Raw genomic sequence first — 26,146 nt, 5'->3', positions numbered from 1 at the left:
GGAGTACACAGGATCTGATGGCTCTCGCGTGTGCGGTTTTCCCCGTGGGGAGGGGGTTGGGAGCGTGAGTCGTGGCCGGAGTCCGCCCGCTTTCTTCCCGCTGATGGGAGGCTGCCTCCCCGCGTTCTTCTCACACGCAGGATGAAGCCCGACGGTCAGCTCGGTGCCAGCAGCCGGCCGTGTGCTGCCGCAGGCCTCCGCCGTGAGGCCGCCCCGTGTGTGCAGCCGCCGATCTCCTCCTCACTGCCGCTTACTTTCTGCTTGTAGGATGGATCCATGCCGTGTACACTCCTGCAGACTCGCTGGTGTTCGGAGGCAACATACTGCACAGCTTTAATATTCCCATGCAACTCCGTGTGTCTGAGATAGAAGACAGGACAAGGGTAAGGACTGCTGCCGGGCACCACCTGAATACTGAGCATTGGCCGGGGCCGTCAGATCACTGCAGTGTCATCTTCCCTGCCTGCTCCCCTGATGCATCAATGTAACCTTCTATGACCTTTCTTGAAAGTAGATTGAGACTATAGGCACCGTATGTCAGGATGACACAAGGACCTGTCACAGCACATACCCAGTGACCAGGCTCCAGTGGGGTTTATAGGCCTGAGTTTAAAACGGAGACAGATTTTCCAGATCAGACGCTATCCAGTTTAAAGGGGTACAACACCTCTCTCTAAGGCCTCTTGCACACAAACGTTTTTTTTTTTTTCTTTCTGTTTGCGTTCTGTATACGGAACCATTCATTTAAATGGATCAGCAAAAAAACAGAAGGTACTCCATATGCTTTCCATTTCCGTTTTTCCATTCCGTTCAAAGATAAAACATGTCCCATTATTGTACGCATTACGGACAAGGATAGTACTGTTCTATTAGGGGCCAGCTGTTCCATTCTGCAAAAAACGGAATGCACACGGACGTCATTCGTATTTTTTGTGGATCCGTTTTTTGCGGACTGCAAAATACTGAAAAAAAGCCATACCGGTGCAAGAGGCCTTAAGAAGTCTCATCCAGGCAGAATGTCCCTGATCCCACCTCTATTCTGATAGATTTCACTGGTTATTAAAAAGAGGAAACCCTACTAGATATCTGCGGCTGTGGTTAGCATTGTCCATATGCATTGCAAAACTATAGCTGTTTCTATAAAAAGTGCTATGATCAGTGGACCCGTGTATGGATACCTTTTATCTACTGTGCAAGTGGCCCTAGGAGGAAGTCCAGATAAATGTCTTCCCCTTTGGTCACCATCGTCAGTCCTGTAGTGGTGGCTTATTCTCTGCAGAGTTTGTCATCGTTTACATCTGTTATTGTCCCCCAAAGGGCTAATAAAACGTCCAAATTTTAGTCACAGATACTCTGAGGTCCGTTTCCTAAACCTATCAGTATGTATTTAAAGTGTGGGAGTTAAATCTGTGTAAACCCACACGGAAGGAGAACATGCAAACTTCATGGAGATGGTGACCTTGGTCCCAAACCCAGGACCATTAACTTATACATGTGTAGCCTCTCCTGACATGTCTGTGTTAGTAACTACTTGCATTCCCCTTGTAATAACAATTTCTGAGCATCTATTCTTATGACTCTTATGTGCCATTCCTTTGTTATTCCTGCTACAAGTTATGGATGAATTCCTACCAGTTTGCAATGATGGTCCAAATGGGTGTTACCAGTTGGGGTGGTGTCCGTGCCCAGTCTGAAACTGTTCTGCCAAGTACCCCAACTGCTAACACCCATCTGGACCCCATAATATCTAGCAGGAATAATAGAGGAATAGCATAGAGTGGTAAGAATAGAGGCTCCAGAATTTTTACAAGAGGAATGCAAGTCATTATGAAAACAGACCTGTCAGGAGAGGTGATCGGTCCTCTTCAATAAGCTTGAAGTGTATCCGAACATAAATAGATTAAAACCTACTTTAAATGCCCTAAAATAATCATTTCTAATGTACATTATTTTTGTTTTCCATGCGGGTGAGTTATAGCACTTTGCAGTCCGTATTGTCATACACTCCATATAGCATATTGCTACTGCTGCCTGTAGCAGGGCTGCTCTCCTGATGCCTGGCACAGATATGCTATGCCAGGCTATAGCAGGATGGGCACAGGCAGAGGAGCGCTATGCTGTGCTGAACTTCTGCCCTGCGCTCGTTCATCTCTGCTAAAGCCTTGCATGGTGCAGGGTCTAACAGAGCGAGCAGGCTCCAGGCTAGGGTGCTCCGTACGGCTGCAGGGTGATCCGTACTCCACGTACGTACTCTCACATTTACAGCCCTGTCATGAGACTATGCCTCCCTGGACTGTCTTTTTAGTAAGCTCTCTTAGGGAGAAATCCATGTATTTGCCATCCCATTCAGATGAATGGAACTGATTTTCAGGCCTGGAGAATTCTGCAACAAAAATCTGCTGCGTGTGAAGAAGGCGTCCTTATTCATAAAGAAGGCTATTAAACAAAGAGGCCCAGATTTACCCTATAGATGGTATAAGCTTAGACCGGTTGTCTAGAACTTCACCAGATTTATCACGAGGCTCGGGATGAGAAATCTGGAGCAGGGATAGACACTTTGCCTGTATGCTGACTATTGCTTGACTTACTTTAATCCAGAATTGTGCAAAATGGAGCATCTTGGGCCCCTCCCCTTTCCAGAGAAGCTCCGCCCTTTTGCTGAGCATGTTGGAAACAAGTGCTAGATGCTCCAAATTGTGCCACGTTTTAGACTGATTTTTGGCGCAGACACATTAGTAAATCTGGGCCAAAGTCTTAACGTTCTTTTGTGCCGTATCCTCAGTGGTTGTGCTCAGCCGGTATGTGGTCTCCCCACCCCCACCTTTCCTCCTAGCCTGTGCCGTTTATGGATAGATGGTGAATGCTTCTGCTGCAGTTATTGCTGCAGTGTAACTCTTGCTGGAGTTCCCACATGGCTGAAAATGTTGTGATAGTTGAAAGCTATTTACAGGGACTTTGTTATATAGCCCTAGCATTACGGGTTTTGTAATGGTGGAAAAGGCTATTAGAAGGGAGGTGCGCATCGAATATGCTTTGTGGAGTGTATCTTCTGGCATTGTTGAAAACTGCAGCTGGGGCAGCATAGTGCAAGATATTTGCTGTCTGCTTGCATGCTGTCAGTGAATCGGCATGGTGTTGCACTCTCGGCAGTGCAGATTTTTCTGGGGGCTGCAGGAAGGCAGCATATATACCACACTTTGCAACCCATCCAGTCAAGTCAGGGCCAATAAAGCACTGTGCAGATTTCCCACCTGTCTCATGCCTTTTGTACTTTACATACTAGTAAAGGAAAAAGTCAGCCTGAGATAGGTGGTGGTTGTAAAGATGGCTATATGTGGTGAGGTTTATGTGTTAGGGTGGGTTGACACTAGCGTTAGGGATTCCATTATGGCTTTCTGTTATAACATGGTTATAACGGAATGCCCAGACAGAATGTAAAACGGAAGCCTTTAAAAGGCATTCCGTTTGCTTTCCGTCATAATAGAAGTCTATGGGAAAGCATAACGGATCCGTCTGGGTTCCGTTATGCAAGACTGGGTCCCGTTATGCAAGACTGTCGACAGGACTTTGTTTTCCGTCTTGCATAACGGGACCCAGACTGATCCGTTTTGATTCCCATAGACTTCTATTAGGACGGAAAGCAAACAGAATGTCTTTTAAAGGCTTCCGTTTTGCATTCTGTCATGATACGGATAAGTCTGTGAGCAGAAGAACGGATCCGTCCTTCCCTTGTATGGATTCCGTTATTTTCAGTTATAACGGAAAACCATAACTGAATCCCTAACGCTAGTGTGAACCCACCCTTACTTGTGATCTTTTCTTTTTCCCCCCGAAGGTGCATGCAAAGTTCCGTTATCCCTTCTATTATGAGATGTGCTGGTATGTCTTGGAGAGATATGTCTGCACCTTAACAAAGCGCTGTCACCTTAGCAAAGAATTTCAAAAGGAGTCAATGCTATTTGGTAAGTGCAGTGCTTATTGCAATGTGATAATTGTTTTTGTACTTAAAGGGGACCTGTAACCATGAAAATGCAGTGCAGCCTATAGGCAGTATGTGATATAACAAAGCTCAGCTCCTCCTGCTCCAACGTATTTATTGAAACTCCTGTTCAATTTAGGTTTAGGAGTCATGTGGGCGGTCCTATTAGTGATTGACAGCTATCCCTGTATGAGAGTGCGGCTGCATACAGACTGGGCTGTAATGTGACCTGATAAAGAAAAATGTCTTATGCAATATTTCAGCTGACCATAACTGTGGATACAGTGAGACCGACACAAACACCAATCTAAACGGTGTACTTGTTATGTCATAAATTTACATGAACATTTAGGCTTCCAGCGCCATACATGTACGCGCTGGGAGGGTCTTTAAACATGGCGGGCGCCATAGCCGGTGGGTCTCTGCTGTTTCAAACAGCAGATGCCCGCGGCAAATGTCTGCAACCGGCAATAATGTTGATACAGATATGTGGTAACGTTGTAATCTTACTGACCCAGAGAATGAAAGGCACTAGTCAGTGTTGCCATATAGGGAACACCGTAGGGACAAAACCCGTAAAACTTTGGCGGAATTGCATTTTTTTTTACCCAGTTCCACCGCATTTGGATTTTTTTTTTCTGCTTCCCACTACATTGTATGACATATTAAATGGTGGCATTAGAAAGTACAACTTGTCCTGCAGAAAACAAGCCCCTCTCCTGTACTGCGCCTGGTACTGAAGTGCACAGCAAAAGTGTGAGACTAGAAGTCAGGCCGGGAATGAGGACCCTGCCTTACCCTTTCAATGCAGGGGGCGCTGCAGCAGCAGGAAGAACAGAGCTTCTAGAAGTAACGGCAATGGCCCCGTTCCTTCTAGAGGCTCATTAACATATTTTAAAAGTTCAGGTTTCTCAGAAATAAAGCCACAGATGGGAATGGAACCCAGACTGCTGGCTTATGTTGACTTGCCTACATGTCACAGGTCAGCCTGTATAACTACAATGATTCTGGTGAGAGAAGCCCTTTAAACCTTGCTGGGGCCAAGCCGTGCCCATCAGCAGTGAGCCCTGCTCCTCCCCTTCTCTCCACCTCCAAGCTGTTGCAACGTCATCATTCAGCCGCTCCAGATGTCGTGCAGGCTGTGTGATACAGAAAGGAAGTGTGTGCCTACGCGGTCTGCTGGCAGCTGCTTCATTAAGTGAACTGCACATGCGCCAGCAGCCTGCGCAGAGATTTGGACCTTGGAGGTGGAGAGAAGAAGAGGAGGAGTAGGACTTACTGCTGATGGGCAGGACTGGGCTCCAGCACAGTTAAGTACAGCCCCTTTGGGCTCTTTTTAACCTAATTAGCATATTTAGAGAAACTTGTGGGGGGGTTTTTTTTTGGGGGGGGGATAGTGAGCATTCTTCTGGACATAGAGGTGTAGTAAAAAAGGTCTATAGCAGAGCTACAGTGCCATATAAACTGTTAGAAATGGTCTAGGGTGGTCACCAGTTTTCTGCTGCTCTCCTAAGGGCTCTTTCACACTTGCGTTCTTGTCTTCCGGCATAGAGTTCCGTCGTCGGGGCTCTATGCCGGAAGAATCCTGATCAGGATTATCCTAATGCATTCTGAATGGAGAGAAATCCGTTCAGGATGTCTTCAGTTCCGGAACGGAACGTTTTTTGGCCGGAGAAAATACCGCAGCATGCTGCGCTTTTTGCTCTGGCCAAAAATCCGGAACACTTGCCGCAAGGCCGGATCCGGAATTAATGCCCATTGAAAGGCATTGATCCGGATCCGGCCTTAAGCTAAACGTCGTTTCGGCGCATTGCCGGAGCCGACATTTAGCTTTTTCAGAGTGGTTACCATGGCTGCCGGGACGCTAAAGTCCTGGCAGCCATGGTAAAGTGTAGCGGGGAGCGGGGGAGCAGCATACTTACCGTCCGTGCAGTTCCCCGGGCACTCCAAAGTGATATTAGGGCGCCCCAAGCGCATGGAACACGTGATCGCATGGACACGTCATCCATGCGCATGGGGTGCTCTGACGTCATTCTGGAGTGCCCCGGGAGCCGCACGGACTGCAAGTATACTGCTCCCCCGCTCCCCGCTCCTACTATGGCAACCAGGACTTTAATAGCGTCCTGGGTGCCATAGTAACACTGAACGCATTTTGAAGACGGTTCCGTCTTCAAATGCTTTCAGTACACTTGCGTTTTTCCGGATCCGGAGTGTAATTCCGGCAAGTGGAGTACACGCCGGATCCGGACAACGCAAGTGTGAAAGAGGCCTAACAACTCTATCACATGCCAATGAGTCCTCATATTCATGAGCTCATGGCTCTCCCCGCCCCCTGCCTCTGATGATTTATTTCCATATGAATCTGCAGCAGGTGGGCGGGGAGAGCCATGAGCTCATGAATATGGAGACTCATTGGCATGTGCTGGAGCTGTTCAGTACAAGATTTTGGCAAAATGACTGGGTCAATTAAAGAAAGTGACCCAGCATTTTGCTGAGGAGACCTGTCACTAGTTTATGTTGACCTTAGTTAGGACACCATAAAACTGGTGAGAGATTCCCTTTAGGCCTCTTGCACACGACCGTATGCCCTCCGAGATATACAGTCTGTGAGCGGGCCATATGTCCAGGAACGGCATTGATCGTGAGCACACCGCATCATATATTACAATGAGGCTGTTGACATTGGGCCGCCCGCAGGACAATTGTCCAGAACTCATATGATCTTATGAGTGCGGGACAATAGTTCCGCGGGAGGCCCGAAGTGCACCGCATCATTTTAATCTATGATGCTGTGTACTCCCGTGCACACGATCAATGCCGCTCCGGGACATATGGCCCGCTCATGGACCGTATATCTCGGAGGGCATACGGACGTGTGAAAGAGGCCTTAAAGGGAACCTGTTATCTAGAAAATGCATATTAAACTGCCAACAGTACCTTATTGCAGTCTGTAGCATGATTATAAAGTTGTCTGTATTTTTTTCTATACAATGCACCAAAAGTCTGAAAAAATACTTTTATTTAACTGGCCGCGCTATGTAAATAATAGTCTTGAAGTCAAGCGCGCCCTGCCCCCTTTCACGCCACTCAGCGTTCGATTAATAGGATTTCCAATTCCTTCACTACTGGGCGTTCAAATGTAGTCTTGTGCATGTGCGGTGCCTACGAGACTACGTTCAAGCGCCCGGCAGTGAAGGAATTGGACATCCTATCAATCGAGCGTTGAGGGGCGGGAAAGAGAGCAAGGCACATTTGACTTAAAGGGATTCTGTCACCTCGTTTTCGGTTATAGAGCTGCGGACATGCATGGCTAGATTGCCGCTATCATGTCCGCAATATACCGGTCCTATAGCGCTGTGTCCTTTTATTTTGTTTAAAAATGATATAGAGATATGTAAATGCCCCTGGTAAGGTGCCCAAGGGGCTGTACGAACCTTCCTGGTGCCCAGCCACGCTCCCCTGGTAAGGAGCCCAGCACCGCCTATGTCCTCTGAATCTCCTCCTTTCGTCACAGTTAGATTGCCATAATCTGGCGATGAGCGAGCTCACGCATGCGCAGTTCCTTCCCTGAGGCTAATGCCAGCACAGGGAAGGAACACTATACCGACACTGCGCATCGCGAGATTACGGCAATCTATAGTTGATGAAAGGAGGAGATTCGGAGGACGCAGGCGGTGCTGGGCTCCTTCACAGGGGGGCGTGGCTGGGCACCAGGAAGGTTAGTGCAGCCCCTTGGGCACCTTACAAGGCTCATTTACTTATCTCTAAAATCATTTTTTAAACAAAATAAAAGGACACAGCGCTATGGGGCAGGTAATTTGCGGACATTCTAACGCCGATCTAGCCATGCATGTCCGCAGCTCTATAACCGAAAACAAGGTGACAGAATCCCTTTAAGGCGAGACTAGCGTGGCCAGTTGATTTAATAGTCAGACTTTTGCAGACGCATTGTACAGAAAAGACACATACACCTTTATAATCATGCTACAGACTGCAATAAGGTACTGCTGTCTGTTTAATATGCGTTTTCTAGGTGACGGGTCCCTTTTGAGCAGATCCCCTTTTTAATATTTTTTTTTAAATTTCTTTATTTATTTTTTCTTTTGCCACAAGTGCAAATAAAATGCCTTATCAAATTATGAGCCCCTTTCATTACATTTGTTTTGATATGGGGATATGCCGTATGGGTTACAGTCGCTGGGGCTGGAAGTTGCAGTGTGGGCTAGTGGTGAGGTATTTTTTTTTTTTTTACACCTTATGACCCCCCCATAAGGTCATACAAGACCTGTGGAAACAATTATTTTTTTTCCCTGTAACTGTGGCTAGGACTGGAACAGGAAGTGACATTGTCGCTTCCTGATCTGTATCCACAGCACTAGAGAAGGCAGAAATAGAAGGCCTTCTCTATGGGGAGCCTGGCTGTCAATGACAGTGGGCTCCCGGTTTCTGCAGCTGCTAACACTGCAAGGATGTTCAGAAACGTCTTTGCAGAGTTAAATGCAGACTGTCTAGACCTATATAGTCTATGGACGGTCTGCAGCTGGTTAAAGGGAATCTGTCAGCTCCAAAATCCGTCTCTCCGGTGTCATCCAGAAAAACTGATCCGGTAATTATTTTTTGTCACAGAGTTAAAGGTCTGCGCTTGCGCGGACCGGAAGAACGGATCTGTCAATGCAGCAATTTTAATGCACTAATAAATTTCAATGGAAATTAATGCTGGATCCGGCATTCCGGCAAGTGTTCAGGATTTTTGGCCGGAGAGAGAACTATTTTCTCCGGCCAAAAAACGTAAGAGGGACTGAACTGATGCATCTTGAATGGATTGCTTTCCATTCAGAATGCACTAGGATAAAACAGTTTTTGGTATAGAGCCCCTGTGATGGAACTCAATGCCGGAAAAGAAAAATGCTAGTGTGAAAGTACCCTGAGCGGGATATATTGTAAGTGATGCGGAGTCTGGTTATGTAATGTTCGATTTCATACTCGCTTATGTTTCGATGCTGTGCTCCCACAAGCCAGCAGTAAAATGCACTGAGAGGACTCTTTAAGTCCTCTCCATTATGTGCGCACAGGAGTCCTCTCAATGCATTTTACTGCTGGTTTGTTGGGACACAGCGTCTGATTGCAAGTGATTGAGGGTAAAAATTACATAACCAGACTACTCTAGCTTGGGGGAGGTTTCAGAGCCGACATATGCCCTTTAAGAAATGTTAATGTAATCTGAAAGTAAAATGTACTGCAATAAGCCATAAGTATAAGAATACATTTCTAATTTGTATATCCTAGATTCAGAAAGGAAACACAGTACAGACAGCTTATCCTCAGATTCTTGGTTAGAAATGGAGGAAGAGTCAGGTGACGCCCATATGCTTGAAGACAAAGATGACCATGGAGACAAAGTATCTAAATTATCAGGTGATGAGTCCTTAACGCCCAATAGTGCAGATGGCAAAGAATCAGTGGAAAAGAGACAAAAGACTACTTTGATGCAATACCTTAAAAGAACCTTGTCAAATGACTCAGAGGAAAGCTCAAAGTCCATTGTCCACAGTGATTTCCCGAAGACTCCATCAGGATCTCCATCCATAGAGGCAGGTTCTAGGTGGACACACCTCACAGAGTTTGAACTAAAAGGTCTAAAAGCTCTTGTGGAAAAACTAGAATCTCTCCCTGAAAACAAGAAATGTGTCCCAGATGGAATTGAGAATCCACATGCACTTTTGGAGGATATGAAGGTTAGTACAGAATATAATTTACTCAAGAAAAGAAATGGTTATTTAAGGTTAAATATGGTAATATTATGGGTCAAATACACTGTCAGCTTCACGTGGTTTGAAATGCCTTTTAATGTGTTGGTGTATTGTTAAAAGGGTTGTCTGAGATTTTTATATTGATGACCTATCCTTAGGAAAGGTCATCAATATCTGATGGGTGGGGGTCTGCTGCTAGCAGTCCCACCAGTCAGCTGAATTATATGATGTGACATTCGTCGGTCTCGTGGCCTAGGCACAGCTCAGGCCAATTCAAGTGAGTAGACCTCCTCAAAACAGCTAATCAGCAAGGGTACTGGGATTTGGGACCCTTGGGAAAACCCCCTTTTAAAGGAAATACCATCAGAAAATGACCTTTTTTAAAATCATGTCTTTATGTTAAACAGATTTTTAAGGAACTTTTGGCAATGTTCTTTTTAACTTTCCATGTCAGTAACTATATAAACAAAACAAAAAAATCCTGCTGTTTTCACACTGTCAAAAAGGCCTAATAGGTGCCACCTAGAATGACCAATATGTATGTATATATGTGTGTGTATATACAGTGGCGGAAATAATTATTTGACCCCTCACTGATTTTGTAAGTTTGTCCAATGACAAAGAAATGAAAAGTCTCAGAACAGTATCATTTCAATGGTAGGTTTATTGTAACAGTGGCAGATAGCACATCAAAAGGAAAATCGAAAAAATAACTTTAAATAAAAGATAGCAACTGATTTGCATTTCATTGAGTGAAATAAGTATTTGAACCCTCTAACAAAAAAAGACTTAATACTTGGTGGAAAAACCCTTGTTTGCAAGCACAGAGGTCAAACGTTTCTTGTAATTGATGACCAAGTTTGCGCACATTTTAGGAGGAATGTTGGTCCACTCCTCTTTGCAGATCATCTCTAAATCCCTAAGGTTTCGAGGCTGTCTCTGTGCAACTCTGAGCTTGAGCTCCCTCCATAGGTTTTCGATTGGATTAAGGTCCGGAGACTGACTAGGCCACTCCATGACCTTAATGTGCTTCTTCTTGAGCCACTCCTTTGTTGCCTTTGCTGTATGTTTTGGGTCATTGTCGTGCTGGAACACCCATCCACGACCCATTTTCAGTTTCCTGGCAGAGGGAAGGAGGTTGTCGCTCAGGATTTCACGATACATGGCTCCGTCCATTTTCCCGTTTATGCGAATAAGTTGTCCTGTGCCCTTAGCAGAAAAACACCCCCAAAGCAAAATGTTTCCACCCCCATGCTTGACGGTGGGGACGGTGTTTTGGGGGTCATAGGCAGCATTTTTCTTCCTCCAAACACAGCGAGTTGAGTTAATGCCAAAGAGCTCTATTTTGGTCTCATCAGACCACAGCACCTTCTCCCAGTCACTCTCTGAATCATTCAGGTGTTCATTGGCAAACTTCAGACGGGCCTGCACATGTGCCTTCCTGAGCAGGGGGACCTTGCGAGCCCTGCAGGATTTTAATCCATTGCGGTGTAATGTGTTTCCAATGGTTTTCTTGGTGACTGTGGTCCCTGCTAATTTGAGGTCATTAACTAACTCCTCCCGTGTAGTTCTAGGATGCTTTTTCACCTTTCTCAGAACCATTGACACCCCACGAGGTGAGATCTTGCGTGGAGCCCCAGAGCGAGGTCGATTGATGGTCATTTTGTGCTCCTTCCATTTTCGAACAATCGCACCAACAGTTGTCACCTTCTCTCCCAGCTTCTTGCTAATGGTTTTGTAGCCCATTCCAGCCTTGTGCAGGTCTACAATTTTGTCTCTGACATCCTTGGACAGCTCTTTGGTCTTTCCCATGTTGGAGAGTTTGGAGTCTGCTTGATTGATTGATTCTGTGGACAGGTGTCTTTTATACAGGTGACTAGTTAAGACAGGTGTCCTTAATGAGGGTGACTAATTGAGTAGAAGTGTCTAACCACTCTGTGGGAGCCAGAACTCTTAATGGTTGGTAGGGGTTCAAATACTTATTTCACTCAATGAAATGCAAATCAGTTGCTATCTTTTATTTAAAGTTATTTTTTCGATTTTCCTTTTGATGTGCTATCTGCCACTGTTACAATAAACCTACCATTGAAATGATACTGTTCTGAGACTTTTCATTTCTTTGTCATTGGACAAACTTACAAAATCAGTGAGGGGTCAAATAATTATTTCCGCCACTGTAGATATATACACACATATACATACACAGTGAGTATCAGAAGTATTTGAACACCCTGCTATTTTGTAAGCTCTCCCACTTAGAAATCATGGAGGGGGTCTGAAATTCACATTGTAGGTGCATTCCCACTCTGAGAGAGAGAATAAAAAAAATAAAAAATCAGGAAATCACATTGTATGATTTATTTTTTTATATAATTTATTTGTCTTGCACTGCTGAACATGATTATTTGAACACCTGAGAAACAGCAAGAATTCTGGCTCTCAAAGATCTGTTACTGTGCCTTTAAAAAGTCCACCTCTACTCTGCAAGATCTCACCTCGTGTGGTATCACTGATAACAAAGGTGAGGAATCAGCCCAGAACTACAAGGGAGGAGCTGGTCAATGACATGAAGAGAGCTGGGACCACAGTCTCAAAGGTCACTGTCGGTAGAACACTACGCCGTCATGGTTTCAAATCATGCATTGCACGGAAGGTTCCCCTGCTCAAGTCATCACATGTCCAGGCCCGTCTGAAGTTTGCCAATGACCATCTGGATGATCCAGAGGAGGCATGGGAGAATGTCATGTGGTCAGATAAGACCAAAGTAGAACTTTTGGTCTAAACTTCACTCGTCGTGTTTGGAGGAAAAAGAAGGATGAGTTGCATCCCAAGAACACCATCCCTACTTTGAAGCATGGAGGTGGTAACATCATGCTTTGGGGGTTGCTTTTCTGTGAAGAGGACAGGACGACTGCACTGTATTAGTCTACTTTCACACTTGCGTTCGGGGTTCCGCTTGTGAGCTCCGTTTGAAGGCTCTCACAAGCGGCCCCGAATGCATCCGTCCAGTCCCAATGCATTCTGAGTGGATGCGGATCCGCTCAGAATGCCTCAGTCTGGCTCCGCTTGGCCTCCGTTCCGCTCAGCAGGCGTGCGTCCGCCTGGTCGTGCAGAGGCAAACGGATCCGTCTAGACTTACAATGTAAGTTAATGGGGACGGATCTGTTTGAAGCTGACACAATATGGTGCAATTTTCAAACGGATCCGTCCCCCATTGACTTTCAATGCAAAGTCTGGACGGATCCGTCCGACTAACTTTCACACTTAGATTTTTTTGTGAAATATAATGCAGACGGATTCGTTCTGAACGGATACCATCGTTTGCATTATAGGAGCGGACCCGTCTGTGCAGACACCAGACGGATCCGCTCCGAACGCAAGTGTGAAAGTAGCCTTAAAGGGAATCTGTCACTAGCAATTTACCCAATTTTTTTTTTCATGAATCCATGTTTAACAGAGTACCTTTTTTCCATCTGTCTGATTCTTTTGATTGTCAGTCTTGTCATTTCTTTAAAAACTCGATCCTTATGATATGTAAATGACGCTGTAAGGAGCCCAGAGGGGCGTTCTTCTTTCTCCACGGTGCCCAGGAACGCCCCTCTGAAGTGCCGTGCCCGGCAAAATTTGAAAACTAATAACGCCTCCAAGTTCATCTAAATCCCCTCCCAGAGGCGCGGCTAAGTTCTCAACACCCCCCCCCCCCCCCCCCCTCCTCCTCAGCGCCGCGCTCTGTGGCAAACACCCCGATCCTCCTCTCGCCGGCATCCCAAATTCCGCGCAGGCGCAGTGCCGGCGATTGCCTGCGCTATGATGAGATGAGTGACGGCACTGCGCCTGCGCGGGATTTGGGATGCCGGCGAGAGGAGGATCAGGGTGTTTGCCGCAGAGCGCGGCGCTGAGGAGGGGGGGTGTTGAGAACTTAGCCGCGCCTCTGGGAGGGGATTTAGATGAACTTGGAGGCGTTATTAGTTTTCAAATTTTGCCGGGCACGGCACTTCAGAGGGGCGTTCCTGGGCACCGTGGAGAAAGAAGAACGCCCCTCTGGGCTCCTTACAGCGTCATTTACATATCATAAGAATCGAGTTTTTGAAGAAATGACAAGACTGACAATCAAAAGAATCAGACAGATGGAAAAAAGGTACTCTGTTAAACATGGATTCATGAAAAAAAAAAAATGGTAAATTGCTAGTGACAGATTCCCTTTAAGGAGAGGATGAAAGGGGCCATTTATTGTGAGATTTTGAGCAACAACATCCTTCCCTCAGTCAGAGCACTGAAGATGGGTCGTGGCTGGGTCTTCCAACATGACAACGACCCGAAGCACACAGCCAGGATAACTAAGGAGTGGCTCTGTAAGAAGCATATCAAGGTTCTGGCCTAGCCAGTCTCCAGACCTAAATCCAAAAGAAAATCTTTGGAGGGAGCTGAAACTCTGTGTTGCTCAGCGACAGCCCCGAAACCTGACAGATCTAGAGGAGATCTGTGTGGAGGAATGGGCCAAAATCCCTGTTGCAGTGTGTGCAAACCTGGTCAAGAACTACAGGAAACGTTTGACCTCTGTAATTGCAAACAAAGGCTTCTGTACCAAATATTAACACAGATTTTCTCAGGTGTTCAAATACTTATGTTCAGCAGTGCAAGACAAGTAAATTCTTTAAAAATCATACAATGTGATTTCCAATTTTTTTTATTCTGTCTGAGTGGGAATGCACCTACAATGTGATTTTCAGACCCCTCCATGATCTCTAAGTGGGAGAACTTACAAAATCGCAGGGTGTTCAAATACTTCTGTTCCTCACTGTATATATTGTGGGGGTTCGCTCTGGTAGGCAGGTTAGCGGACACTGTATAGAGGCAACAACAAAGTCTTTGAATTAAACAGTTTAGTGTTTATTCACACATTAAGGCCTCATGCACACGACCGCTTTTTTTTTGCGGTCCGCAAAAACGGGTTTCGTGATCCGTGTCCGTTTTTTCTTCCGTGGGTCTTCCTTGATTTTTGGAGGATCCACGAACATGAAGGAAAGTAAAAAAAAAGTTGTTTTGGTGTCCGCCTGGCCGTGCGGAGCCAATCGGATCCATCCTGACTTACAATGCAAGTCAATGGGGACGGATCCGTTTGACGTTGACACAATATGGTGCAATTGCAAACGGATCCGTCCCCCATTGGCTTTCAATGTGAAATCAGGAGTCCCTATTAATATACCATCGGAGTTTTCTCCAATCCGATGGTATATTTTAACTTGAAGCATCACCATGGGAACGCCTCTATGTTAGAATATACCATCGGATTTGAGTTAGATCGTGAAACTCAGATCCGACAGTATATTCTAACACAGAGGCGTTCCCATAGTGATGGGGACGCTTCAAGTTAGACTATACTAAGAACTGTGGACAAAACTGCCCCCTGCTGCCTGGCAGCACCCGATCTCTTACAGAGGGCTGTGATCCGCACAATTAACCCCTCAGGTGCCGCACCTGAGGGGTTAATTGTGCGTATCATAGCCCCCTGTAAGAGATCAGGTGCTGCCAGGCAGCAGGGGCCAGACCCCCCTCCCTCCCCAGTATTATATTCATTGGTGGCCAGTGCGGCCCCCCTCCCTCCCCAGTATTATATTCATTGGTGGCCAGTGCGGCCCCCCTCCTTCCCTCCCCAGTATTATATTCATTGGTGGCCAGTGCGGCCACCCTCCCTCCCCAGTATTATATTCATTGGTGGCCAGTGTGGCCCCCCCTCCCTCCCCAGTATTATATTCATTGGTGGCCAGTGCGGCCACCCTCCCTCCCCAGTATTATATTCATTGGTGGCCAGTGCGGCCCCCCCTCCCTCCCTCCCCAGTATTATATTCATTGGTGGCCAGTGCAGCCTCCTTCCCCCCCCCCCCCCCCCATCATTGGTGGCAGCGGAGAGTTCCGATCGGAGTCCCAGTTTAATCGCTGGGGCTCCGATCGGTTACCATGGCAGCCAAGACGCTACTGCAGTCCTGGCTGCCATGGTTACTTAGCAATTTTAGAAGCATTATACTTACCTGCGCTGTCTGTGTCCGGCTGGGCGCTCCTACTGGTAAGTGAAAGGTCTGTGCGGCGCATTGCTTATATCACAGACCTGTCACTTACCAATTGGAGGAGCGCCCGGCCGGTCACAGACATCGCAGGTAAGTATAATGCTTCTAAAATTGCTAAGTAACCATGGCAGCCAGGACTGCAGTAGCGTCTTGGCAGCCATGGTAACCGATCGGAGCCCCATCGATTAAACTGGGACTCCGATCGGAACTCTCCACTGCCACCAATGATGGGGGGGGGGTGTTTTTTATTAGGGGGGGGAGAGGGGAGGCCGCACTGGCCACCAATGAATATAATACTGGGGAGGGAGGGGGGTCTGGCCCCTGCTGCCTGGCAGCACCTGATCTCTTACAGGGGGCTATGATACGCACAATTAACCCCTCAGGTGCGGCACCTGAGGGGTTAATTGTGCGGATCACAGCCCCCTGTAAGAGATCGGGTGCTGCCAGGCAGCAGGGGGCAGTTATGTCCACAGTTCTTAGTATATTCTAACTTGAAGCGTCCCCATCACTATGGGAACGCCTCTGTGTTAGAATATACTGTCGGATGTGAAAACTCAGATTTGAAAAAGCTTTTATGCAGACGGATCTGCGGATCCGTCTGTGCGAAAGTAGCCTGCGGACGCGGATGACAATCTTGTGTGCCTTTGACTTTTCACGTTGTCCGTCAAAAAAATAGAACAGGTCATATTTTTTTCGACGGACAGCAATCACGGACGCGGATGATAAACGGTGCATTTTCCGAGTTTTCAACGGACCCATTGAAAGTCAATGGGTCCGCAGAAAATCACGGAAAACAGAACAACGGACACTGATGCACACAACGGTCGTGTGCATGAGGCCTAAGTAAGTAACAAAACAAAAAGTCTGCTTCAAGGAAAACGGTCACCTTGTGATTCTGGTGTTTGTTCTCACCATGCGGCAAAGAAGAAGTCCTTGGACAAAGCCGAATCCACCTGCTTTCACACCAACAAGGTAGCAGGCCTTAATCCAGGCCCAAACTCCCAGGTCCCAACACAGAGACTGGCCAAGCTCCACTGTCAGAGAGGAGTAATCCACACTGCCTGACAGTGCTGGCTGGGTTTTTTTTATAGGCCAGTCAAGACCCGGTCTGAAGCGTGGGGACTGGGGAGTAGTCACCCACCCATCACTTTGGCTATTCCCAGTAAGAGCCGTCCCGGATCAGCTATACAGCCATACTAAAATAGCAAAGTGTCAATCTGCATTAGCTGACACCTGAAAATACCGGCTCTTACTTCACTGAGGCAAGGAACCTCGGTGACACATACCTTCCGTCAACGACTGACCCTTGCGCCTTCCTAATATATATATATATATATATATAAATATATATATATATATATATATATATATACACCAGATTCCCCATTTACAATAGGTGATATCTCAAATCATCTACTCCCTCCTGACCTCTACACAGAGCATGCCTAGAAAATTGTTCCATTGAAGTAAATGGGGCAGATTTACTAACCGTGTTGTACTTTGCACTGTCAAAAAGTACAAATCACATTCTTAGGCCTTATTCACACGTCCGTTGTTTCTTTCCTGATCTGTGAAGTTTTTTGCGGAACAGATCTGGACCCATTCATTTTCAATGGGTCCTGAAAAAAAATCAGACATTGAGCTGTCCGTTTTTTTTTCAGGACCCATTGAAAATGAATGGGTCCAGATCTGTTCCGCAAAAAATGGAACAGATCAGGAAAGAAACAACGGATGTGTGAATGGACCCTTAATGTTAGAGAAATGTACTATTCTGGGTCACGTGGTTGTAAGTTTGGAGTATTGTAAATGCTGTGCTAGATTTACACTAGAATTCCGTTCATGCACCAGCATTTTGTCTGTGTGCCAATAAAAATAAAAAAACGGTCTAGTTTAAGTTTACGCCACCTATAAGTTGGTGTAGTTTAACTCCAAAAATGTGCCAAAATTTGGGCGCATTTTTGGTGCACCGAGCTGCTTTAGGTCACAGCCCTTTTTTGTGAAGCCACAGTTAGTAAATATGATGTAAAGGGTGCATGCCAGTTTTTTTTTTTGTTTTTTTTTATGCGAATTGTGCGGGGAAAAAACTGCCTGATTTTTCAATAGGAAATCTGCCTCAATGAGTCAGCTCCTGCCCAGTGTGTCTGTGGCTCATGCTGTAAAAAAAATCTCTAAATGCTGTAAGAACAACTCGAGTAACATGGCTGCCCCCATAATCACATTCAAGAAATAGAATTTAAAAAATCTACAATCCTAAAATAAAAACAGATTCCCCAAAAAAACATGTCACTATCTGGGTTTGAAGGAATTTCAGAGCACAGTTATTAGGACGTACCTCCTCATCAGATAGCATATTCAATGTATACGTATCTTTTCTTGTACTCGGAGTATACGATCAAGCTGTATGTTGACTATGGAATGAATGTCTTCTGGTTTCTTACATTACATTACAATACAATTATGCTGTAGTCCGGGCTTTACATTATAATGGTCATTGGACTTATAGGTTCTGTGCACTTAAAGGAGTTTGCCCTGAGATTTTCTCCAGTGTCAGCAGCCTGCCTCTCCGACTAGAAGATTCATACTTTCCTGCTCCTCGCCACACTGGTCCTCTGGTGTCTTCATGTTTCGGTCTTGCACTGTTGCCATCCAGCGCAGCATGGGCATGGTCACATAATCCGCTACAGCCAATAACTGGCTTCAGCGTTGACATAACACCTTTCAGTTTTCCCTGCCATATGAATTTTATGTTAAGAATTTTTTAGGGTCTTTCTGCGGAGTAGCAGAGGAAACAAGAGACGGATCATTTCACCAATACCTAAACAGATTAGAGATGAGCGACTCATCAAGTTTCGGCGTTTGGGTATTTGTGCAATTCCGTTATGCATTCCGTTAACATGGAATATAACAGAGTGCACCATGGAAGCCTTTAAGAGGCATTCTGTTTTGCATTCCGTCATAATAGAAGTCAATGGAAAGCATAATGCATCCGTCTGGTTTCTGTTAAGCAGGACAGGAGTCCAGACGGATCCGTTATGCTGTCTACTGACTTCTATTTTGACGGAATGCCTCTTAAAGGCTTCTATGGTATATTCCATCATAATGGAATCCATAACTGAATTGCGCAAATACCCAAACTTGAAAAACTCAAGTTTGCTCATCCCTAGTGATGTGGTGACACCAAATCTCCCTCTGCCGCTTGATTGACCTGGTCGGACATCTTGGCTAGCCCTGACAACCACACCTGCTCCAAGTAGCGGCGCAGGTGCAGAGACTTAGCTTATGCTACAGAAGCAGCAACTGTGCATGCACCACTACACTTCCGGCTGGTGCCGCATGCACAGTCGCTGCTGCAGTACCCTTAGGCCTCTTTCACATGAGTGATACGGAATGAGGCAGGGTCTGCTCAGGGAAAAACTGATAGTTTTAGATGCAGTTTCACTCTGTTTTATCTGCGTTTCTTTTTTTTTCCAACCAAATTGCAAATGGTTTTCACTCGCTTGAAGAATAACAATCTAAATCTCCAAGCAACCATCAGTGAAAAACACACTGCATGCAGATGGCTTCTGTTTCTCACACCATACCCATTCACTTCTATAGAGCCAGAGCTGCGTGAAAAATGAACAATATAGAACATGCTGCGATTTTTCTTTAACGCAGAGATGTGTGCACAGACCTATTGAAAGGAATGGGTCAGGATTCAGCCTGGATGCTATGCATTCACTACATGAATTGCAGCTGGATAGAAAACTCACCCATGTGAAATTAGTCTTAGGACTGAAATCTCAGAATTTTTAAGAAATCTGATCCACATGCTGCAAAAGAAAAAAAAAACTAAATCTGCAGCTTAATGTGGTGCGATCGTAAATCTACAGTGTCCACTACCACTTTCTTCTTTTTGGAATGCATTAAAATCCATATGTAATTCCTGCAGATTTTGTTGGTCGATTTGTGGCAAAATCAGTGGAGGATTTTTCTGCTTCAAATCACGTGCCGTGTGGACCCTTTAGGCCTCTTTCACACAGCGTTGCGGGAACATGCGCGATTTTTCCACGCGTGAGAAAAATCGCGCATGTTTGGTACCCAAACCCGAACTTCTTCACAGAAGTTCGGGCTTGGGATCGGTGTTCTGTAGATTGTATTATTTTCTCTTATAACATGGTTATAAGGGAAAATAATAGCATTCTTAACCACTTAAGGACCACAGGTTTATACCCCCCTAAAGACCAGGCCCTTTTTTACAAATCGGCACTACACTACTTTCACCGTTTATTGCTCGGTCATGCAACTTACCACCCAAATGAATTTTACCTCCTTTTCTTCTCACTAATAGAGCTTTCATTTGGTGGTATTTCATTGCTGCTGACATTTTTACTTTTTTTGTTATTAATCGAAATTTAACGATTTTTTTGCAAAAAAATGACATTTTTCACTTTCAGTTGTAAAATTTTGCAAAAAAAACGAGATCCATATAGAAATTTTGCTCTAAATTTATAGTTCTACATGTCTTTGATAAAAAAAAAATGTTTGGGTAAAAAAAAAATGGTTTGGGTAAAAGTTATAGCGTTTACAAACTATGGTACAAAAATGTGAATTTCCGCTTTTTGAAGCAGCTCTGACTTTCTGAGCACCTGTCATGTTTCCTGAGGTTCTACAATGCCCAGACAGTACAAACACCCCACAAATGACCCCATTTCGGAAAGTACACACCCTAAGGTATTCGCTGATGGGCATAGTGAGTTCATAGAACTTTTTATTTTTTGTCACAAGTTAGCGGAAAATGATGATTTTTTTTTATTTTATTTTTTTTCCTACAAAGTCTCATATTCCACTAACTTGTGACAAAAAATAAAAACTTCCATGAACTCATTATGCCCATCACGAAATACCTTGGGGTCTCTTCTTTCCAAAATGGGGTCACTTGTGGGGTAGTTATACTGCCCTGGCATTCTAGGGGCCCAAATGTGTGGTAAGGAGTTTGAAATCAAATTCTGTAAAAAATGACCAGTGAAATCCGAAAGGTGCTCTTTGGAATATGGGCCCCTTTGCCCACCTAGGCTGCAAAAAAGTGTCACACATCTGGTATCTACGTACTCAGGAGAAGTTGAGGAATGTGTTTTGGGGTGTCATTTTACATATACCCATGCTGGGTGAGATAAATATCTTGGTCAAATGCCAACTTTGTATAAAAAAATGGGAAAAGTTGTCTTTTGCCAAGATATTTCTCTCACCCAGCATGGGTATATGTAAAATGACACCCCAAAACACATTCCCCACCTTCTCCTGAGTACGGAGATACCAGATGTGTGACACTTTTTTGCAGCCTAGGTGGGCAAAGGGGCCCATATTCCAAAGAGCACCTTTCGGATTTCACTCGTCATTTTTTACAGAATTTGATTTCAAACTCCTTACCACACATTTGGGCCCCTAGAATGCCAGGGCAGTATAACTACCCCACAAGTGACCCCATTTTGGAAAGAAGACACCCCAAGGTATTCCGTGAGGGGCATGGCAAGTTCCTAGAATTTTTTATTTTTTGTCACAAGTTAGTGGAAAATGATGATTTTTTTTTTTTTTTTTTTTTTCATACAAAGTCTCATATTCCACTAACTTGTGACAAAAAATAAAAACTTCCATGAACTCACTATGCCCATCAGCGAATACCTTGGGGTCTCTTCTTTCCAAAATGGGGTCACTTGTGGGGTAGTTATACTGCCCTGGCATTCTAGGGGCCCGAATGTGTGGTAAGGAGTTTGAAATCAAATTCTGTAAAAAATGACCTGTGAAATCCGAAAGGTGCTCTTTGGAATATGGGCCCCTTTGCCCACCTAGGCTGCAAAAAAGTGTCACACATCTGGTATCTCTGTATTCAGGAGAAGTTGAGGAATGTGTTTTGGGGTGTCTTTTTACATATACCCATGCTGGGTGAGATAAATATCTTGGTCAAATGCCAACTTTGTATAAAAAAATGGGAAAAGTTGTCTTTTGCCAAGATATTTCTCTCACCCAGCAGGGGTATATGTAAAATGACACCCCAAAACACATTCCCCACCTTCTCCTGAGTACGGGGATACCAGATGTGTGACACTTTTTTGCAGCCTAGGTGGGCAAAGGGGCCCATATTCCAAAGAGCACCTTTCGGATTTCACAGGTCATTTTTTACAGAATTTGATTTCAAACTCCTTACCACACATTTGGGCCCCTAGAATGCCAGGGCAGTATAACTACCCCACAAGTGACCCCATTTTGGAAAGAAGAGACCCCAAGGTATTCGCTGATGGGCATAGTGAGTTCATGGAAGTTTTTATTTTTTGTCACAAGTTAGTGGAATATGAGACTTTGTATGAAAAAAAAAAAAAAAAAAAAATCTGCATTTTCCACTAACTTGTGACAAAAAATAAAAAATTCTAGGAACTTGCCATGCCCCTCACGGAATACCTTGGGGTGTCTTCTTTCCAAAATGGGGTCACTTGTGGGGTAGTTATACTGCCCTGGCATTTTCCAGGGGCCCTAATGTGTGGTAAGTAGGTAAATGACCTGTGAAATCCTAAAGGTGCTCTTTGGAATGTGGGCCCCTTTGCCCACCTAGGCTGCAAAAAAGTGTCACACATGTGGTATCGCCGTATTCAGGAGAAGTTGGGGAATGTGTTTTGGGGTGTCATTTTACATATACCCTTGCTGGGTGAGAGAAATATCTTGGCAAAAGACAACTTTTCCCATTTTTTTATACAAAGTTGGCATTTGACCAAGATATTTCTCTCACCCAGCATGGGTATATGTAAAATGACACCCCAAAACACATTCCCCAACTTCTCCTGAGTACGGCGATACCAGATGTGTGACACTTTATTGCAGCCTAGATGCGCAAAGGTGCCCAAATTCCTTTTAGGAGGGCATTTTTAGACATTTGGATACCAGACTTCTTCTCACGCTTTGGGGCCCCTAGAATGCCAGGGCAGTATAAATACCCCACATGTGACCCCATTTTGGAAAGAAGACACCCCAAGGTATTCAATGAGGGGCATGGCGAGTTCATAGAAATTTTTTTTTTTTGGCACAAGTTAGCGGAAATTGATATTTTTAATTTTTTTCTCACAAAGTCTCCCTTTCCGCTAACTTGGGACAAAAATTTCAATCTTTCATGGACTCAATATGCCCCTCACGGAATACCTGGGGGTGTCTTCTTTCCGAAATGGGGTCACATGTGGGGTATTTATACTGCCCTGGCATTCTAGGGGCCCTAAAGCGTGAGAAGAAGTCTGGAATATAAATGTCTAAAAAATTTTACGCATTTGGTTTCCGTGAGGGGTATGTTGAGTTCATGTGAGATTTCATTTTTTGACACAAGTTAGTGGAATATGAGACTTTGTAAGAAAAAAAAAATAATAATTCCGCTAACTTGGGCCAAAAAAATGTCTGAATGGAGCCTTACAGAGGGGTGATCAATGACAGGGGGGTGATCAATGACAGGGGGGGTGATCAATGACAGGGGGGGTAATCAATGACAGGGGGGGGATCAATGACAGGGGGGGTGATCAATGACAGGGGGGGTGATCAATGACAGGGGGGGTGATCAATGACAGGGGGGGTGATCAATGACAGGGGGGGTGATCAATGACAGGGGGGGTGATCAATGACAGGGGGGTGATCAATGACAGGGGGGTGATCAATGACAGGGGGGGTGATCAATGACAGGGGGGTGATCAATGACAGGGGGGTGATCAGGGAGTCAATATGGGGTGATAACCACAGTCATTGATCACGCCCGTGTAAGGCTTCATTCAGACGTCCGTATGCGTTTTGCGGATCCGATCCATCTATCAGTGCATCCGTAAAAATCATGCGGACATCTGAATGGAGCTTTACAGGGGGGTAATCAATGACAGGGGGGTGATCAGGGAGTCTATATGGGGTGATCACCACAGTCATTGATCACGCCCCTGTAAGGCTTCATTCAGACGTCCGGATGCGTTTTGCGGATCCGATCCATCTATCAGTGGATCCGTAAAAATCATGCGGACATCTGAATGGAGCTTTACAGGGGGGTAATCAATGACAGGGGGGTAATCAATGACAGGGGGGTGATCAGGGAGTCTATATGGGGTGATCACCACAGTCATTGATCACGCCCCTGTAAGGCTTCATTCAGACGTCCGGATGCGTTTTGCGGATCCGATCCATCTATCAGTGGATCCGTAAAAATCATGCGGACATCTGAATGGAGCTTTACAGGGGGGTAATCAATGACAGGGGGGTAATCAATGACAGGGGGGTGATCAGGGAGTCTATATGGGGTGATCACCACAGTCATTGATCATGCCCCTGTAAGGCTTCATTCAGACGTCCGGATGCGTTTTGCGGATCCGATCCATCTATCAGTGGATCCGTAAAAATCATGCGGACATCTGAATGGAGCTTTACAGGGGGGTGATCAATGACAGGGGTGTAATCAATGACAGGGGGGTGATCAGGGAGTCTATATGGGGTGATAACCACAGTCATTGATCACGCCCCTGTAAGGCTTCATTCAGACGTCCGGATGCGTTTTGCGGATCCGATCCATCTATCAGTGCATCCGTAAAAATCATGCGGACATCTGAATGGAGCTTTACAGGGGGGTAATCAATGACAGGGGGGTGATCACCACAGTCATTGATCATGCCCCTGTAAGGCTTCATTCAGACGTCTGTATGCGTTTTGCGGATCCGATCCATCTATCAGTGCATCCGTAAAAATCATGCGGACATCTGAATGGAGCTTTACAGGGGGGTGATCAATGACAGGGGTGTAATCAATGACAGGGGGGTGATCAGGGAGTCTATATGGGGTGATCACCACAATCATTGATCATGCCCCTGTAAGGCTTCATTCAGACGTCCGGATGCGTTTTGCGGATCCGATCCATCTATCAGTGCATCCGTAAAAATCATGCGGACATCTGAATGGAGCTTTACAGGGGGGTGATCAGGGAGTCTATATGGGGTGATCACCACAGTCATTGATCATGCCCCTGTAAGGCTTCATTCAGACGTCCGGATGCGTTTTGCGGATCCGATCCATCTATCAGTGGATCCGTAAAAATCATGCGGACGTCTGAATGGAGCTTTACAGGGGGGTAATCAATGACAGGGGGGTAATCAATGACAGGGGGGTGATCAGGGAGTCTATATGGGGTGATCACCACAGTCATTGATCACGCCCCTGTAAGGCTTCATTCAGACGTCCGGATGCGTTTTGCGGATCCGATCCATCTATCAGTGGATCCGTAAAAATCATGCGGACGTCTGAATGGAGCTTTACAGGGGGGTGATCAATGACAGGGGGTGATCAGGGAGTCTATATGGGGTGATCAGGGGTGATCAGGGGCTAATAAGGGGTTAATAAGTGACGGGGGGGGGTGTAGTGTAGTGTAGTGGTGCTTGGTGCTACTTTACTGAGCTACCTGTGTCCTCTGGTGGTCGATCCAAACAAAGGGGACCACCAGAGGACCAGGTAGCAGGTATATTAGACGCTGTTATCAAAACAGCGTCTAATATACCTGTTAGGGGTTAAAAAAAACACATCTCCAGCCTGCCAGCGAACGATCGCCGCTGGCAGGCTGGAGATCAACTCTCTTACCTTCCGTTCCTGTGAGCGCGCGCGCCTGTGTGCGCGCGTTCACAGGAAATCTCGGCTCACGCGAGATGACGCCTATTGGCGTTAGCGTAGCCTGGGGGAGCCGCCGCAATGACGCCTTTCGGCGTTACAGTTGCGGGAAGTGGTTAATACAGAATGCTTAGTAAAATAGGGCTGGAGGGGTTAAAAATAAAAAATTTAACTCGCCTTAATCCATTTGATCGCGCAGCCGGCATCTCTTCTGTCTCCTGCTTTGCTGATTGCAGGAAAAGGACCTGTGGTGACGTCACTCAGGTCATCACATGGTCCATCACATGATCCATCACCATGGTAAAAGATCATGTGATGGATCATGTGATGACCGGAGTGACGTCACCACAGGTCCTTTTCCAGTAATCAGCAAAGGAGGAGACAGAAGAGATGCTGGCTGCGCGATCAAGTGGATTAAGGTGAGTTTCATTTTTTTTTTAACCCCTCCAGCGCTATTGTATTATGCATTCTGTATTCAGAATGCTATTATTTTCCCTTATAACCATGTTATAAGGGAAAATAATAACGATAGGGTCTCCATCCCGATAGTCTCCTAGCAACCATGCGTGAAAATCGCACCGCATCCGCACTTGCTTGCGGATGCTTGTGATTTTCACACAACCCCATTAATTTCTATGGGGCCTGCATTACGTGAAAAACGCACAAAGAGGAGCATGCTGCGATTTTCATGCAAAGCACAAGTGATGCGT

At 45.5% G+C, this 26,146-nt stretch overlaps 1 protein-coding gene across 6 annotated transcripts in view; it reads left to right on the top strand.

Annotated features, from left to right (window-relative positions):
• Window positions 1–26,146, top strand: part of KDM2B (lysine demethylase 2B) — a 237,367-nt gene that overhangs the window by 128,029 nt on the left and 83,192 nt on the right. For all 6 annotated transcript variants that reach the window (XM_040416126.1, XM_040416124.1, XM_040416125.1 and 3 more), the window contains 3 exons: window positions 268–383; window positions 3,836–3,962; window positions 9,266–9,714. In XM_040416126.1, the coding sequence (XP_040272060.1) occupies window positions 268–383; window positions 3,836–3,962; window positions 9,266–9,714 (692 nt within the window). The remainder of the gene's footprint in view (window positions 1–267; window positions 384–3,835; window positions 3,963–9,265; window positions 9,715–26,146) is intronic.

The sequence above is a fragment of the Bufo bufo genome, chromosome 2 (assembly GCF_905171765.1).
Source record: "Bufo bufo chromosome 2, aBufBuf1.1, whole genome shotgun sequence".
Taxonomy (NCBI): Eukaryota; Metazoa; Chordata; class Amphibia; order Anura; family Bufonidae; genus Bufo; species Bufo bufo.
Note: the sequence above shows the minus strand (reverse complement) of the source record. Positions and strands in the feature narration are given on the sequence as shown.